This window comes from Manacus candei, unplaced genomic scaffold (genome assembly GCF_025592945.1).
Source record: "Manacus candei isolate 608988 ecotype Guabito, Panama unplaced genomic scaffold, ASM2559294v1 h1tg000063l, whole genome shotgun sequence".
Lineage (NCBI taxonomy): Eukaryota > Metazoa > Chordata > Aves > Passeriformes > Pipridae > Manacus > Manacus candei.
In genome coordinates this window covers 3,401,857-3,420,289 of record NW_026138111.1, presented here as the reverse complement: position 1 = coordinate 3,420,289, position 18,433 = coordinate 3,401,857, and the positions used below count along the sequence as shown (strand labels likewise).

Here is an 18,433-nt window from a genome sequence, read left to right as displayed (position 1 = left end):
AATTATAATGAAACCTTAAAACCCCTTTACCTCACCCCTTGAGCCTTCTTCCATGGCTCAACTTCACTCCCTCCCACAGGGTGCAGTCCTTCAGGAACAGACTGCTCCAGCACAGATCCCCTGTGGGGTCACAAGTCCTGCCAGCAAACCTGCTGCAGCATGGGCTCCTCTCTCCACAGGTCCTGACAGAAGCCTGACCCTGCATGGGCTTCTCATAGCATCACAGCCTTCTTCAGGAATCTTCCTGCTCTGGCATGGGATCTTCCCTGGGCTGCAGGGGGACAGCCTGCCTCATTATGGGGTCTTCCCTGGGCTGCAGGGGGACAGCCTGCCTCATTATGGGGTCTTCCCTGGGCTGCAGGGGGACAGCCTGCCTCATTATGGGGTCTTCCCTGGGCTGCAGGGGGACAGCCTGCCTCATTATGGGGTCTTCCCTGGGCTGCAGGGGGACAGCCTGCCTCCCCATGCGGTCTTCCCTGGGCTGCAGGAAAATCTCTGCTCTGGTGCCTAGAGCACTTCCTCACGGGTCCTCTGCACTGACCTCGGTGCCTGCAGAAGACAGGGTACGTTCCTGTCACATATTCTCACTCCTCTCTTCCAGCCTGCTATTGTGCAGACTTTAGGAAGAATACATCAAGCATATGTGAAGCAATGAACGTACGCAGGGAGAGAACCACCTCGATTCCAAGCAGCAATCCCTCAAATCTCAGCCTATCGATACCGCCAACAGTCCGGACGCTTTCATAGAGGGTATGTGCAGTGCTGGGCGGACCCCGGGGTCCGGCTCGGCAGCTCTATTGGGCCGCTGTCTCGTCAGTCACCGGGCAGGGGGAGCTGTCGGCGGGTCTGTTCTGTTTGCCGGGCGCTTGCGCGATTCCCGCGGGCGTTTCCCGGGGGGCGCGCTGTGCCCGCGGGGCCGGCCCTGGGCCGCTGCCGTGTCCATGGAGCGGCGCCGTGGGAGGGGCCGGAGGCCGCGGCAGGGGCGGCTCGGCGGGGCCGGGTGACGGCACTGCGGGACTGCAGCGCGGGACAGGCCCGCACCGCCCAGCCCAGCCCAGCCCAGCCCAGCCCAGCCCAGCCCAGCCCCGCCGCGTCTCCGCGGACCGGCGGATGGGGTGAGGGCAGCGGCTCGGCCATGGCCAGCAGCGGCCCCGAGGAGGGGGAGGCGGTGGCAGGGGAGGAACAAGCCCTGAGGAAGCTGGTCGTCCGGCTCCAGAACGTCCAGGAGAGGAAGCGGCTGGAGACTCTGGTGCAGACCCTGAGCGACCTGCTGGAGCTGGCGGCCCGGCAGAGCGGTGAGCGCCCTGCCCTGCCCTGCCCTGCCCTGCCCGGCCCCGCCGAGAGCCGCCCGCCCGCCGCTGGTCGCTAACGCGGTCTGTCTGTGTGTCTGTCTGTCCCCCACAGCTCCCCGGCTCTTCAGCGGCAAAAACGTCCACGTGCCCGTGCTGCTGGTGGTGGATCTGTACCCGGGAGCGGCGGGCGTGCAGCAGGTCAGGACCGGGCAGGGCGAGGGCCGGGGCCGCTCCGCGGGATGCGCCGAGCGCTGCGGCCCCTTCCCGGGATGGAAGTTGTTGTTCCGCTTGTTGATTTCTCCTTAACTTGCTTTCTCATGGGCCGCTTCGTGAAGTGTTGTGATCTGTAGAAGGGCGCTGTCACCGCTGGCATTTAAAGGGACCAAGTACTCCAGGTCTTTGCAGACGCCACTTGGCTGCGTCTCTGTTTGAACGGCAAAAGGAGGCGAAGTAGGAAATAAAAATTAAGCGATGTGAATACTGTGTGCTGTAGGGTTCTGAATTACCAAGAATGTTATCTAATATAATTTTGACGTGTCAATATTGAATTTTGCCATGGTTAGACAAAGTTCCGAAAAGCAGAATTTTACAATATGTATTCATATACGTGCAGCCCTATCCTAGAGACTTGTACTATCACAGCTTTTTAAAGGGAGGAGGGAATCTTTTAGCTAAGAGTAGGTTCTGCAATTTAAGGTTCTGCCTGCTCCTGTAACTCAGCACTGGCCCATTTGGATTAGGTGTGGCACTTGCACGATTTGATGTTGTACTTACGGTACAGCTGCCAAACTCGTCATACAAAACAGCTCCATCCTAGCAAGCATTTATTAAATTTCTGACTATGATATGCTTAGAGGATGTTTATAAACTCCAGGCTTCTTTAGAACTCATTTTCTTTTTATTATTAAGCCCATTCGTATGGTAACAGTGTTTTTTAACATGTTTTGTTTTTTCAATTCACCTAGAAGGCAAAACATAAATTACATTGCAAATGCCTCTTAAATAGAAGTATATTTTAAGGGGGTTTGTGTTTTGTTGTTTTGGAGGTTTTTTGTTTGGGTTTTTTTTTGTCTGTTTTAGCTAAAGGTCAAAAGCTCAAAATTCAAATTAAAATATAAAACTGTGTTTGTGTAGTGATTAATCTGGAATAACAGTGATTTGAGGTTTTCTTTTAAGACTAAATATTTGTGCAGTGTTTGGAATTTTTACTTATTTTACTATTCAATTGTCAGGTTGTTAAGAAATACAGAAAAATGAATCAGCAGTTATTTTCAAGATAAAGCATATTACATATATATAACAATTTACAAAACCTCTGCCCAGAAGTTTAGACTAGGAAGTAAAACATATGAAATCCAACCACACCAAGCAGTAGGTGTGAAATGACAGCACAAGACTCTCAGAATTGCATAAGGAAGATAGTGATTGTTTAATTTACATTTTAACTGTGCTGAAATACCTCATTCCAAATTAATGCATTTAAAATTTATTATAATCTTCTATCTGCCTACATTTGCAGTCAAACAGTGTTTCAGTTTAGAAGTTCTGGAGCTCCTTTGTATTACTTGTCTTGTACTGGAGTATGAAATTCATAGCCAGTGCAAAGCTCAAATCCTGTTCCTCATAAAATGTCTTAGGCAACTCTTCCTTCACATTCAGTTCTGCTATTTACAAACATTCACAATATGTTAGCAGAGCTCTGTCTTGTTGCTTCATTCACTGTTATTTGTTTACAGTCTTTGTGAATACACAATTCTCACTTTACAGCAGTGATGAAGTAATGAGGTCCTGATTACAGTGAAGTCTCTTTGCACTACCAATGAATTTTCATTGAATAAATGAATTAAACAACCTCTTTTGCTTTCAGCATTGTAAAAAAATTGTCTCACATAAGAGAATAAAGGCAGTAAGAGACACACCTGAAGTGAGAATTTTCTTTACCTACCCTCCTTAACTAGTGACAAAGCATAAGGTGGTGCTGCTGCTCCACTGACTTGTACAAAGTAGGTTTCCATAGTAGATCAATATTACAAGTACTGGTGCAAGTCAGACTGCAGGCATAAACCCTGCAAGCTTCTTCAGAGGTAGGAAGGTACCAGTCTGGAAGGTCAGTGGTGCTCGAAAGTAAAATAGGCGTCCTTAAGTAAATATGGTTGTTTTCTGCAGTTGCTTTGGCAATGACTGGAGCAGCTTAGAAACTCTACAGCAAAATAAGAGTACACTTGAGTAAAGAGCAGTCAGCAGAGCTTTATTGTCTCACATAGAAGAGGTGACCTAATGTAGTATAAATTCATTGCGTGCTAGAAACAGAAGGGGTTTGATTTAAAAATAAAGAGTTTCAGTGCTGCCACCAACTGTTTCTGTGGGACCTGTTTGAGTGTTTATAAGGACATCTTTATTTACTTTTCCCCCCTTCCCTGTAACCTTCAGGATTTCTATTATTTAAAAGACTCTGACTTTCTTACATAGTTATTGAACAGCTAATAAGTTCTCTGTTATCTCAGGTTGTGATTGTAATATTGAAAAATAGACTACGTATCAGCAGGGCAGATGTTTCCATTGGTCTTCTCTAGATCCACCATTTTTATAGTTGTCAATAGTTGTGAGTCCTAACAATCCAAATAAAAATGTTCAATGGGAATATGAATTTCATTAGAAACAGTTTTAATACAAAAAGGAATCTTCTAAAGTTATTAAGCAAGTTTTCATCAGATTATGTATTTTATAAGAACAGTTAGGATGTCCAGAAGTGGGACTTCTAAAAAGAAATCTTTTCTAAGAAATACGCAGTTTGTGAATTAATAGTCACCTCTACAATGTTTCTGAGATTTGTACCTGACTGACTGTCACTGATAGACTTTTATCTTGGGGAGGACTGATGCTTGGCAAGACTATTTGTTGTACCTACATTTAGTCAGGGCTCAGTTATGCAGACTAGCCCAGTCATCCTGACTGTCCATAGTACATGATTTGTAGCTCATGTAGAGCAAGCCAGCTTGCTTTCCAAGGAAGCAAAGAGCATGGAAATTGGCTTGTGGTGAAGATCAATCTGTAGGCATTAAGATTGTAATTTGGCTCTGCAAATCTGAACTCAAGCAGAAACAAAACTACTGCAGATAGCATGAGCATAGCCCGTGTAAACAAGTACGTAAAAGACAGAAGCAGAATTCTGATTCCCAGGGAGCTACATCAGCTTTTTTCTACTCTCCAAAGCTGTCAGCTGTCTAGATTGAAGCCTCTGCTGTTCCTTTGGGTGACTCTACACTACCAAACCTGTAATTCCATGTCTCTAGTCTTACTGATTGCAGGGTTAGGGATCATGCACTTTCTGTGAACTTCACTGTTAAACTCTTTGAAGGTAGCCATTTACATTCCTGTTGTTGGCTGTCCCATCTTGACTCCTTTGCTTTACATAACTCTTCTGTGGAAAACTGATCCAGTTACACATATAGTTTTTGTGCCATACTTATCTTCTGTTTTGACCCTATTCTTAAAGTACACAGGCCTGCTTCCACCTTTTTATTTATTTATTTATATGATCAAGGAAGCTTTTATTCTTTATTATAATTCCTCTTTGTAAAATCTGCTTCGTCCTGGCTTTTGACATTTCACTACTTCTCTTTCAATACAGAGCAGATTTCTTGCTCATCAGTTAATTATTTGCACAGATTTTGCTTACTGTGTCCTCACTGCAGCCCATTTGATCATATCAGCCTGTAGGCATTCATAAGACAGCAGCTTTCTCCAATACAGAAGATCAGAGAGGAACATTTTTAGGTTTGGCATTATTTACAGATGTTTGAAAGTCAAAGAATTTGCATAGAATGAAACATGTAGTTATTAGGAACAAATATATTGGGATTAGTATTATTTCATTCCTTATGAACTCAAAATTTCCACTGCCTTCATTACATTTTGAAAGCACACAGTATTGATGATTGATAGCAAGCATATGAAATATGTGCTATTGTTTATGTATCTCATCCCTATTTAAAACATTGAACACCTTTAAAAACCTATACTTTATCCTTATAATTTGCAATTAAATGGCAAATTCTTATGGAAACACACATTCTTCAATAAAGGTGGACTTGCAATAGTGCAGAGCTTTTTCCTAGCCTGTGATGATGTACTGTGGATTCCATCATGTTTTTCTGTCTGTCAGTATCTCATATAACTGTGTGCCCTTTATCCTCAGGCAGTGCTGAAGCAGATTGAAAGTGGTGTGTTCCTACAAGCAATGCATTCAGAATCATCTTATATGTTTTACCTCCATCTTTTAACTTTTCATGCCGTTTGTCTTGTCTTGTGTCAATTAATTTTCCTGTAGTGATTTAACTAGGTAACTTTTCAAAACAGCTGTCTTCCAAAAGTCAAGAATATTAGAAGATAATGTATAAATTCCAAGCAGAGAATTCTAAAATAACTGCATTTTCGTTTTACAGATGGGCTGGTCACTTCTTTGTAAATTAATAGAAATTTGTCCAAGCACTCTACAGAACCTAGCTCCTAAGGATGTTGGGAAGGACTGGGAAGTCCTGAGTGTCCACCAGTAAGTATTTTGTATGCAAAGAGTCTGTCAGAATGCTTGATTATTGTGGCAGCATATATATATGCAATGAAATGTATTTATATATAGTTATTACATCAACTTCTTTTTTTGTGAGTTTCTTCAGCCTTCAGAATGGGAAAGTCACTCAAGCAGGGACCTTATCTGTGTATATAAATACTTGATGGACAAAGTAAAGGAGACTGTGCCAGGCTTTTCTTAGTGCCACTCAGTGATAGAATGAGAAGCAATGGGACCAAATTGAAATACATAAAATTCCACTTAAACATAAAAAAACACCCCAAGCAACCTTTTTGACAGATGCAGTATTGCCTGGATGGTTGTGTGTGTTCTTTCCAAATGTGAGGAATTGTATCCACAAGCCTAAAGTAATGTAAATCAAGAAGAGGAGGTTTTGTCACACCTAATATTATTGTTTAAAAATCAAGTATTTAAACTGATTGCCTGAACTACCTGTGAAGTCAGTGGACATCATAACCTTCGCAAGGGATGGTTTGTTCCATCTTTTTGGTGAGTTATCCTGGAGAAAATTGTGGTTTGGACTTGCTCTTCTCTGTCCTTTAACTGTCAAGGGAAGCCTAAGCAAGTGGTTTCTGGATGTTTGTGGTTAGATGGGATGAAAACCCACATAGTTTAGCTGAGTGGTTGTCCAATAGCACAAATGCTGATTGTAGGTGTAGGTACGATACAAATGGGGGTTAATTTGGGCCTTGGTTTGATGTTCTCTTCTTAGACAGATTGCTTCCTTCAGGGCTGATAATGACAGCAAGCTGCAGCCTTATAACCAAGTGAACATACCTCTCTAGTCTTCACCAGACCCTTCCTTGGATAGGATAGCATGAAGATGCATTTTGGCTTCTTGGGGTTTTGTTTATTTGTTTGTTTTCTGGTGGCTAGAATACATGGTTGGTAAGGGAATGAACTCCCTTGAAAGATGTGTTGGCAGTTTTTGTTGGAAAGTAAAAGCCATTTGGGTTGCTTTTCATGAGCAAGAAATAACTGAGCTGAAGCTGTACAAGCTAGTTATAATTTCTTTGAGAGCTTAAAGGCTTGTTAATTGACTGAAAGTTGTTCTGAAAGCTGGAGATATTGCTGTTCATTCTCAGGTCCCAGAAAAATTTTGAGGGCTGATCTTTCCCAAAGCCTCTTCAGAGCCTGCACAGTGCGTGTGGTTGAACAAAGCATCCATTTCAAACTTCACTGAAGATCTGATGATAGTATTGCTGTACACAATACCTTCCCACTACCAGTTTTTGCCAACTGTGTATCCCTGTCTGACATGTTGACAGTTTTACATGCTGTGGAGAAACTTAGTGGGGGAGTGGGCTCAGACATTTTTGTCAGTGCCAAAGGCAGAGCAAGCCAGCTAAATTATATCTCATGTTCCCAGTGCATGGATTGGACCAGAACTGTAGTGAAACAACACCACAAAGAATATGTGCTGTTTGCAGCAAGGCAGGAAACAGTTGTGATAGAGAACAAAAGGTCATTTTTTTTTCATGAAATTTTACCTTTCGTGTGTGTGACTGTTTTAGGAGAATAGAAATTTTAAGCTAGAAGAACTGTTTCTTTCTTGTGTCTCAGCTATGATCATTGCAGTCATGTTTACAAACAGTAGTTTGCTATTGGTTTAGGTGTTCTTGACAGACAATGCGATAAATAATTAAATAGTTGCTGTCACTTGAAGAGAAAGGAAGGAAATTCCTTTTAGTGTATTTGCATCTTTTCTACAAGTTTAAAGAGACTTCCTGTTTTGTAATCTCTTATGTTAAACTCTCATACAGTAGAAGAGTTTAGAAAATTTTACATCCTCCTTCTTGGTTATACTTGAAATGGGAGGGTATATGCAGGGAATTTTCTAAAGATAAAGGATGTTATATCTCCCATCAGATTTTGCCTTTTGTGTCTCCTTTGGTCATCATAACTACCACACTAGTGCTACAACAGAGGAGAGAGAAACTAGCAACATCATAGTATGAAGGGAAAACAGTGATACATTCATTCCAGCTTATAAAATTAGACTTCAACAAGACAAACAACATCATTGCCAGAGTTGGGGAGTGAAATTAGAATGAAACTTTAAGTACTGTTTATGCTCTTCAAGACAGATCAAGATTATGAACTGAAGTATCACGAAGTACTGCACAATCCATTTTTATTAAATATGATATATACAATGACTCACATTTGAAGTTTATTAATATTGCAGTTCTCTAAAATAATGAAAAGTAAAAAAAAAAGTTTCTTTAGGTGGGTTTTTTGTGTATGTGTGTGTAAATTATCCATTTCTATTTAGTTTTTAATTATACAGTCTCTTTTTTTCCCTTCTTTTGAGATATGCTTCATTCAGTGTGAAAGCTAATCTCACTGTTACTCTTGTAACATTAAAATTTTTTTGAAAAAGTATTAACTTTGCTTTTAAATTTTTATTTATTGAAGAGGTGTTACAGATTTTTGGTCACTGTTTTACAGGTGGTAGTTTGAGCAAAATATGTTAAAATATCGACTGAATTTTAGGTGCCCAGTTTGATACATGCCCTGACTTTTGCAGTACTTGGCATTGTTTGTCTCTCTCTGTTTAACAAGTCAGCTGTGGTTGGCTGTGCTGCAGCATTTCTGAGGTTTATGTTCGTGGGTCTCAGGCTGGGCCACACAGAAAGCAAGGCGTGTGAAATCAGCAGTGCAGGAAATGTTTCTTTTTAGTGATTTGTCCAGCATCGTGTAAATGCTGTTTGGTTGGATCCTTAGGTAAGGTAGAGTTCTCCAAGATGCTGTTCAAGTTCTTTAACTGGGAAACTGCTACTTCTCTTCCAACAAATCCATGATTGTTCACTGTAACTGAGCTCTTGCTACAAACAGAGCAGTGCCCTACTGTCCACAGCCCAGTGCTCTGTAGAATAACCACCTCCTGGATGACACTTGTCCACTGTAGAATTAATATATAACTAGCTGAAAATGAAAATAAATTTGATAAATTATACAGAATTATTTTAATGAAGTATGATCATAGTTAAAATTTCAACATTATTTCATTGCTAACTTGAAAAAAATATAAATCGAAATAAAAGTTTTTTTAAAAAATTAATTGAGAGCTTTTTAAGCTTTTGCTAATTTCTGTAATTATTTCTGGATTTATGTAAATGTTAGATTAAAAAATTGTATATGTTAATATTTCTTTAACCATAACTCTTTTTCCCCCCCCTTTTTTTTTGTTTTTAATTTTTAGGCAGATTCTTAAAATGCTTACAATCCACAAAGGAAATACAAATCTTGCTGTAATAGGACTAAAAGCGTTAAATCTACTCCTCACGTCAGGTATTGTGTGTTTTACTTTCCTAGTTTGCCTAAGCCTTTAAAACACAGAGCTGTGATATAAAGTGTGTGACATGTCAGACCAGAATTTCCTCTGTGTTTTATTCCATGAAATCGCTTGTCATTTGTACTTGTATACAAAATACAAAGTACTGTTTTGCACCATTTTTACCCAGTTAAGTGTGATTGCAAGGCTGAGAAGAACATGACCGATTCATTATGTGAACTTGTTATTAGCATAGACACAAATACTTGCTGTTAACTACTTAAGTAAAATAAGTAAGAGCTTTTTCTTACCAAAGTACACATTTGGTGACATTCTGACTTGCTTCCTTTAGCACTGGCTACTACTTTTGAAAACAGTAAGTTATCTCTGACTTTTCTGTTTTTCTGCTCTGCAGAGAGAGACCCAATCTTACCATTCTTGATCTTCTGTTGTAATTAAAGAGACAACCTAAGGGAGAGATTCTGCTCATTTTATTCAAGCGAGCATATAATATTATGTGATACAGGTCTTGTTATAAAGCATTACAATAATTAATAATAATAATAATAGCAAAATCTGGCTATTGATGAGTTAACTGTAGTCTTTTAATTGTGAGATATTGAAAAGGGTCTGGCTGCAGCTGAAACACTGAAGCAGGCATTATGCATTCTGTTGTTACTGCTGTAGCTTGAAAATTGTCATGAAATGGATCTTTTTGCCTACATGTGCTATGGAGTTAATATTTTTTCAAAATTTTTTTAGTATTATAAGAGCAATAGTGAGTTTGGCTTTCCAGTTTCGGCCAACAAAGAGGGTGAGAGGGTGAGAATGATACAGATGGACTAATTTCATGGTTCACTGTAGTTGACAGGCACATTTCAAATCCCGTATTGTTTTCCTCACAGTGCAGTCCTGCCCCCTTTCTTCCATCAGCTTTGCTTAGTGAAACTTCTTAGCTGCAAAAGAGGGGGGGGTCGATGGGTTAATTTTCTACCAGTTTAGAGAGGTGAACTGGCTCATTGAAGAGTCAGAGAAGTACCAAAGCAGTGCAAGGTGGGAGCAAGAGTGGAGAGGGAAAACTGTCTTTTTGACAGTAAAGTTTTAGAACATCAGTTCTGTTGTAAAATACTGCCTTAAAAGATAACTTTGTTATGGGTTATACAAACTTGGATTTGAACAGGTGAATTTTAAGGACAATATTACAGAATTTTAGATTTTAATGGTTAAGTACAGTGCTTCAATGGAAGTTGAGAACTAGTCAGTGCAACATGTCATCTCTTCTGCTATTCAGACATAATTGCTTTCCTGCTCTTGGAAGAAGAGGTGGATGTCTTTTCCTTGGTATTTAATGCCATGCACACCTTCCCTAAAAATGAAGAGGTCCAGCAACATGGATGTAAAGCATTACACAAACTTTTTGAGAAAGGTATTTATATCTTGTAGTTTATCAAGTTAGAAAAATGTATGGATTGGGAGGGGATGGCAAATGTTGAAATGCACTAAATGAATTTTTGCATTCCAAATTGGTTTGTGTATTATGTCTGTTCTTTAAATGAGTTAGCACAAAACAGACTTTCCAAGCAATATCACAAATTTGCTAAATTAGAGCAATGAATATATCATCTTTTTAAAAAATCAAAATGTGTCTTTATTTCTTACTCTAGATTTAACTGAAAAGAGAGGATTCAACATAGTTCAGTAACACTGGGATAAAGAGTAGTGACATTTGGTTTTAATTCTCAAAACCAAGATTTAAAACAGGATTGAGTATTTAAAGACTGGTAAATTTTAGTAACGTGAACAGTTCTAAAATCAAGCAAAATATTTGTACTTTAAAAAATACTTGGTTCTGCTTTTGATCATGACAATGCTAAAAGATTGTGTATCCTTATGATATTCCTCTGTTTATTCTGAAAAATGAAGGCACCATGTATTGAATTTCTGCAAAATTCTCAGGAACTGTGTGTGTAATGGCCAGCAGTCCCCTTGTATTGTCTGAATTGAGTTTCTTGTTTCAAAACAGTGAGAAATGCCATCACTTGGTGTACTCCTTTGTTTCAAAGATAGTCTCCAGTCCTTCAGATTGGTTCCTTTTGGCGCCATTTTATATTGCTTTTTCTAAGTTTTTCTCCCACACGTGTGTGCTTGGAATTATCTTCAGCGTTCCTTCCCCTCTTCCACTTTCCCTAAACACTTTCGTCCTGCTGTATTTTCTCTTCAGCCTCCATAAAAGGCTGAATGTGTTAGATTTTCTGTGCCTGTTTCTTGTAAGTGCCTGATTTTTACAGATCTGCCTGGTCTTTTCTACCTCTGTGACACCTTGTCACAGTGTAATGTGGATATTTGCCTAGCCTTAGCTTGAACCAGACTCAGAAAATGATCCTGCTTATGAAATTTAAAAGGTGCTCTTTCTCAGCCTGGGTCAGTTCCCTTATCTGGCTCATTGCACAGCCATGCAGTTATGTCAGTGTGAATAACAGGGGCCAGGAATGGAAAAACCTGAAGCCATTAAAGTAACATACTACTGAAGCATGGCTGAAGTCTTTATGGGAAGAAGTCCATTAACAAAAAAAATTTGAGAAATTAAATAAAATCGTGGAGTATGAAAAATGACATTCCATCAATTTTTTTTCACTGTATGCTTAGCTTTTCCCTCACTTACATACTGTCTTGGTTTGGAATATCTGATGTTCGTTCCAGGAAAAAAGGTAGAAGATTTTTTCTAAAGTACTGATTCACAGGATAGCATTTAAAAGTCAGGACTCAGTTATATGAAGTGTAGGCTATAAAGTAGCTCACTTTTTAGTAAAAGGAATTGTGGAAGATGGTGTGTATGGAGAGTACCTTACTTTTGGTGAAACGCAAAAAATAAATATAAGGAAACTTGATAAAAACAATTGTCTTTTCTCCTTAATCATTTCCTCTTATTTCCTCAAAACACACTGTATCTCTTGTTTTTCAATTTAGTTCCAGAAGAGCAGCTGACTGAATTTGTGGAAAGCAAAGATCATATGATCATACTGAAAGTATTTAAAGAGTTTCCAGAGAAAGAAGAGGTGATTCTTCCTGCACTTTATTCATTACATTCCTTAGCTGGTCCACGTAAGTATATTATTAGAAGTTATTTTCAATTCCTCATCTCCCAGAGCAGGCATCAGCTCACATTGTCTGTGCTTGTAAACAGTAATCTTTGTGTGATTGTAAAAAATCAGTGAGAACTGGTTGGGAGTTGCCAAACAAGTCACTTTTCTGTTTTCTTTGGGAAATACTTTTTTTTCCATGGGATGTTTTTTACATTTAGCCATTGATACAGATATCTCTCATATACTTTCTTCTGCCTGGAGTAAGTAGTAACAGAGATGCTTATCACGACTGTAGAGACTGAAGTTCAAGATCCTGCCCTGTCATCTTTAATACTTGAAAAGTAAGATATATTTATTGACAAAATAAATCTTCAGTGAGTTTGGGTAGCAGGTAAAGAACACTTTTGGCAAAGTCTGTTCCACAAGGGGAAAATTGCCTGGGCAAATTCAATGACCAGGCCTGGGAAAAGATGTCTGAGCTCAGACACCTGCTCTAATCATTCAGTGGTGGCTGCAATGTCAAGCATTGGTAGCACTATGCACATGATAGTCTTAAAGTGTCCTCAGGTGTTGTGCAGTAAGACTGGAAGAAAATGTCTTTGTTATGTTTTGCCTCTGATAACAGCAGTCCCTGTTCTGGGCAAAATTGGATCCTGAGAAGTGTACTTGATTTGCGTCAGTTTGTTAACAGCAATTTGATCTTGTTGACACAGAGGCAGTTTTTGTCAGCTTCCTGCTGGTAGTCACAGTTTTGAGAAGCATAGAGCAGAGTTCTCCATGTCTTTCATGAGGTACATAATATTGTGCCTCCTGCAAATGTTTTGCCTTACAAAGCCTTGCTCATACATCCTGTCTGGCTTTGTAGCAACTGTCTTGGCCCTGTGGATGCCACTAAACAAGAACCACATTTCATCAGACCCACATTTCATCAGACTCCAAGATAATTAGTTTCTGTTTCTCAAACTTCTTGCCGTTCCAATCTGTGTTTAAAAAGTTAGGTATTCCGTGAGTTAGAAATAATTTTACCCTAGCCCAGAAGTTATTGTTGTTTTCTGGGAAAGAAGATGCCAGATTTTAAGTGCTTTTCAAAACAGTAAATAAAAGTAACAAGAGAAGGGCATGAAAAAGACCTCTGTAAAGTAGGTATTTAGTACTCTCATTTCTAATATGAAAGATTGAAAATAGCCAGAGAAACAAAGACAGCTTGCACATGAATGTGCAAAGCAAACATTCATACTCTTGGTTTGTGGCATCCCACAAAAACTCAACAAAATATATTTCTTTAAGGCCACAATGGAGAAGTTAATTCACTGTAAGTAAACACTTTAACTTATCCAGTAGTAAAACGTCTCCCCACACCCTGAAGTTCCAAATGAGTACCTCACTATGCCTTCTTTCACTACTACATACATAAACTTTGTCCCAGCTTACATGCCTTGAGAAATTGAAGGGTAAGAGTTTGTTCCAGTATGGTACAAGAACTCTTTTAAATCTTAGTAGCCTCGATGGCATGAGAAAATTTCTTTGCTGCTGACTGTCCTCCAAAATCTGTAGTGGAGTGATGGGTGACAGAATGTTAGCCATCTAAATGATAGGCACAGGGAGCCAACCAGGCTTCTCCTCTTTTTACTAGGGAGAAAGAGGCACCTCAAGAGGACATTTACCTAACCCTAAACAGGCTGTATGTTACAGTTGGGATGATACACCATACAGAGTGCTCAGATCTTTTCATCACTTACTGAGAGAACCTAAATGACCACGTTCTGGTGGTTAAGATTAAATGAAATCTGTTCCACCTCCTTTTCTCTAGCTTGTTCTGGGAAATGGTGACTCCCTGCGAATGTACCATTGCTTGAGTCTTACAGAATTTAAACATTCATTTCATTGTGCTCCCTTTGTAATAATAAATTTTGGAATCTTCTGAATGTTTTAATATGTTCATAATTGTCACCTGCAAAATTATATTCTACTGTGAAGTGATGCAATACTGTGGAATATACCTTTGAAAGGGTGATTTCAGTTGAGAATGACATGATAAATCGCTGTCATATTAAAGCATTGTAAAAGGTACCTTCCTTCACTATCAAATAGAATGCTTCAGAAGTGCTTCCTTCTCAGCTTGCTTTTTCGCCTTGAAGGTTATCATTATTTAATATTCAGAGATATATTATTTTGAAGATCTTTAAAAAGACTAATTATCTTTAATAATACAGTTGTGAATATTTTTCTCATGTTGCATCCAGGAAAGCCAAGCTGTTGAAAGAACAATTAAGAAAGTTTATAGACCTCAGCAGAATAATGCTAGCTGCCTTGGAGTCAGTGACAGGACTCCTTTTCATTCATTGGGGTCAAGATTTTGACCAAGATTTTTTGGGTTCATATTCTTCTTATACCCTGGGTAGACATGCTCCAAGGATGTTTTCATAGACTGTGTTTTAACTACCATGATGCTATTTTGTCTCTAAGTAATACATGTAGGATCCCTCTGTCCTCAGTAGGACTGGATGCATTCTGTCTTTGTACTGGCTCATGTGATTATCCTGTTGGTTTCTGTATCTGGCTTGAGTAATAAGCAGTAAATAGGTTGAGAGTGACAAAGCACTGACACAGTTTTCTTGGAGGGGTTGTGAAATTGCCACCCTTGGAGATACTCAGAAGCCATCTGGCTGTGGTCCTGGGCAACCTGCTCTAGGTGGCCTTGCTTGAGCACATGGATGGTACAAGGTGACCTTTAGAGCTACCTTCCAACATCAATCCTTCTGTGATTCTGTGAAATACAGGATTTGCAGTGACTTTCAAAATATTGCAGGAACAGTAGATGAAAATTTCTGTACCCTCAGTACACAATAGGTGAACAGTAGAATTAATTTAAATTAAAATAATAACTTTTTTTTTTTTTAAGAAAAAAGTTACGTAAGATTAGTTGTGAGGAGGTTCCTGTTACATGGCCTGATATAGAATAGAAGAAATCCATAAATGTTAATACAAACTTTGACTTTAATGAATTATTTCCAGATGTTCATAGTTATTAATATCTTCTCTGGCAATACCAAGAAATAAAGCCACTTTTCTCTCAAGTTGCAGGGCAAAAACTGAAACATAGTTGCAGTTTTCTACATAAATCATTTAACTAGGTCTGAATTTAACTAAGGTCTGAATTAGAATCCAATAAACTTTTCTTTTTTTTTCTTTTAATTAAGAAGCAATTTTTGTGTCTGTTTCTTTCTTTAGCCAGTAATGTCGAAGTGCTCATGTCTGGAGATGTTCGCTGCTACAATGTTATAGTGGAAATGATGGAAAGTTTCCCCAACAGTGAAACAGTTCAGGAAGTGAGTTGCTGTTTGTTGCACAAGCTTACTTTAGGTAAGTTCACAAAGTTGTTTATAGTCAGCTTATTCTGTGTAAGAGTTGGAGTTTAATGGCAGCATTACAGGCAACAAGGCTACTAAAATTCCAGTTAATCCTCAGGGTGGTGTATAGATCCATGTCTCTAATGATGTAAACATCCTGAGGTAACACTGGCCACAGTCAATATGGTATCCTTTTGTGTTAAACATTAGTTAACAATCAGAAGATGCCATGAACGACTCAGGTGGAGGGGAAGTAAAGAGGCAAAAAAGGGAGAGAATATAAGAATAGGAAATCAACAGATCCCATTCTGTATAAAGTTACTGTAGAAAGGAAGAAAGTTACTTCTGGATTTCTTTTTTTGAAGTGGAAATGCTGAATGTGTGGGAAACAACTGGTGCTACAGAATTACCTGGAAGGTGTTCTCCAAGTCTGTGTTTTTCTTCCTGGCAATGTATTTATCTTCTGAGACCTGTGCTGCCTTCCTGACAGTGATGCTGCCTGTCTTGGGGCCCCCTGTGCTGCAGCAGTGAAAGAACCACTGGGTCCTGGACTTGCCTTAAGTACTTCGGTTGTCTGGGCTTACAGGGGCTAGTGTTACATCAAGAAAAATTATGCCAGTGGCAAAATGTTGTGCCTCTTAGCAACTCTGTACTCTCACTTGTGAATATAATAAAATGATCTGAGCAGTTGCCAAGAACCACATAATAGGAAGTTCAAATAGGAATAAATATGTTTTCCCCCCTGCTGCATGCAAAACCACTGTGAGCAGCTGCCTGAGCAGCCCTCACTCCATGGCTTGTTCTTCATCAAGGACTCAGGCAAGGTCTTTCTCATGAGTTAGACTTCCCAATTCTTGCAGGTGGTGGCCTGAAGCTACTGCAGATGCTGGTACCAGTGCATGACTCCCCTTAAGCAAGTCAGTCTCATCCTTTCACCACCTGTTTCTGCTTTTTTTTTGCAGATATTGTAGAAAATACAGATCAGACTTAAGTGCAACCCAGAGCAACTTCCAGTTCCCCTTCAGAAAGCCAAATAAAATTTTCAAGGAAACGTGGTGGCCACTCAGGTGGTATTTGCAGAGTTTTTTTGACAAGAGGTGATGCTGCCCTTGACTAGTTTCCTGTGCAAGGCTAACTGAAGATAGGCAGGGAAACCAAGCACTTGTGGGGGTGCAGCAGCTTACTTGGTTGACATACCTTGGTCTTTCCCTGTTTTCAGCCTGTTTTCAATCACACATCTGTCATGTGTTTATACTGACCAACAAGTGAGAGTGGCAGAAAAGCAGCCACAAGATCCATTTCTTCTTTCAGTGAACAGATGCCCCTTATCTTAATAAAGAACAACTTTAGGAGAGTTATGGAAGAGGTGTCCACAGCATCACATAGTTAGGGAAACAGGTGTGAAATTGCTAAGTGCTCCTGGAAATAGTCTGGAAGATTTCCATCTAGCCAGTGTGACTTCTTGAATTTTTCTGGTGGACACTGTCTTCCTAAACCCTTGTTAACTGGCAGTGAAATGGTAAAGTCAGCATCTACCAGCTTCTGAAATCACCATTGCTCAGTTTTGCTAAGCTGTTAATGACTATCCTAGATTTGACTCTCTTTGGAATTTTAACTGGCTGATACCTGTTTGGCCAGCCACAAGTCCAACAGAATTACTCATCAATTAACCTAAGATTATTAATTTTTTTCAGTAAGTAATGCGTTTACACAAACATACCATTTCCATTAAAATACAGTAGGAAACAGCAATGCTGATATCACGCTACTGATTTTTCACATTGCTAGTGTGATTTTCATTTTGCTAATGAAGATTTAAACAAAACTGAATATCAAAATAGAAACTATAACTATCAAATTATATTTGAGTATTGCTCTGGTTTTTTATGCATGATACATGTTTTTACAAAAAACATGGAAGTTATTTTAATTTACTTGCTTTTTGGAGAGTTCATTATATTCAGGCCATAACAAAATACTGTACAACAGATAATAATAGTTATGTTTTAAATATATTTATCATCAAAAGGTAGTGCTTTCTGCTATTCCATAATGTATGTATTTATAATGCTGACCTTGATCTATTTAATGAGGAGGTCAAAAACAGAGAGTAAACCATGGTTAAATGACTTGCTTCATAGCATAAATAGAATCACTGTAAGAATTCAGGACCAGGACTGCATTTCCTTCCTGGCAGGAAGTCTGCAAGTGATACACTAACTGTAATTTTCTTATTTTGATGACAATGTGTACTTCATTTTGCATTAAACCTCTATCTTTTGTAAAAAAAATAAAAACAAAAACCTCAAAAAGAACCTAGATCCCAACTGTTTTTTGTCCTTGACCTATTCTTTCCACAAATAAAATGTCGTGTTGAGCCCTGTAATAAGAAGCACAGTGTTTGCCTCAAAGTTTGTGCATTGTGTGCCAAGAAATTTATGTTAAATGCATGTAAAACTCTAGAAATGTGTTTATATTCATTTAATATCTTATGTGTTTTCAGGAAATTTTTTCAACATCCTTGTGTTACATAAGGTTCCGGAAGTCATCGTGAAGGCTGTTGCAGCATATCCTGAAAATGCAAAGTTACAAGCTGCAGCTCTCAGTTGTTTAGCTCTTCTAAGTGAGTAAATCTCTGAACTTGTTAGTTTTTTGATTCTGGTAATTTCCTGTAATAATTTCAAACTCCATTTCTTTAACACGAAAGCCTCAGGCAAGATAAGTTTCACAGAACTAGATTTCCTACATGCTTACAGTTTGTTGTTTCACTTTGAGAAGGCTGTATTCATATCATATGCCCAACATCTGCACAGTGTTCAGAGCTGGTAAGTTGTGTTGAC

The 18,433-nt window shown here is 39.2% G+C and overlaps 1 protein-coding gene across 2 annotated transcripts in view; it reads left to right on the top strand.

Annotated features, from left to right (window-relative positions):
- The first annotated feature begins 410 nt into the window (after positions 1–410).
- The window catches only part of LRRK2 (leucine rich repeat kinase 2), a 64,898-nt gene continuing 46,875 nt past the window's right edge, over positions 411–18,433 (top strand). For both annotated transcript variants that reach the window (XM_051805205.1, XM_051805204.1), the window contains exons 1-8: positions 411–1,295; positions 1,405–1,490; positions 5,738–5,844; positions 9,089–9,177; positions 10,452–10,586; positions 12,128–12,262; positions 15,475–15,606; positions 18,097–18,216. In XM_051805205.1, coding sequence (XP_051661165.1) covers positions 1,136–1,295; positions 1,405–1,490; positions 5,738–5,844; positions 9,089–9,177; positions 10,452–10,586; positions 12,128–12,262; positions 15,475–15,606; positions 18,097–18,216 — 964 coding nt within the window. In that variant the 5' untranslated portion in view covers positions 411–1,135. The remainder of the gene's footprint in view (positions 1,296–1,404; positions 1,491–5,737; positions 5,845–9,088; positions 9,178–10,451; positions 10,587–12,127; positions 12,263–15,474; positions 15,607–18,096; positions 18,217–18,433) is intronic.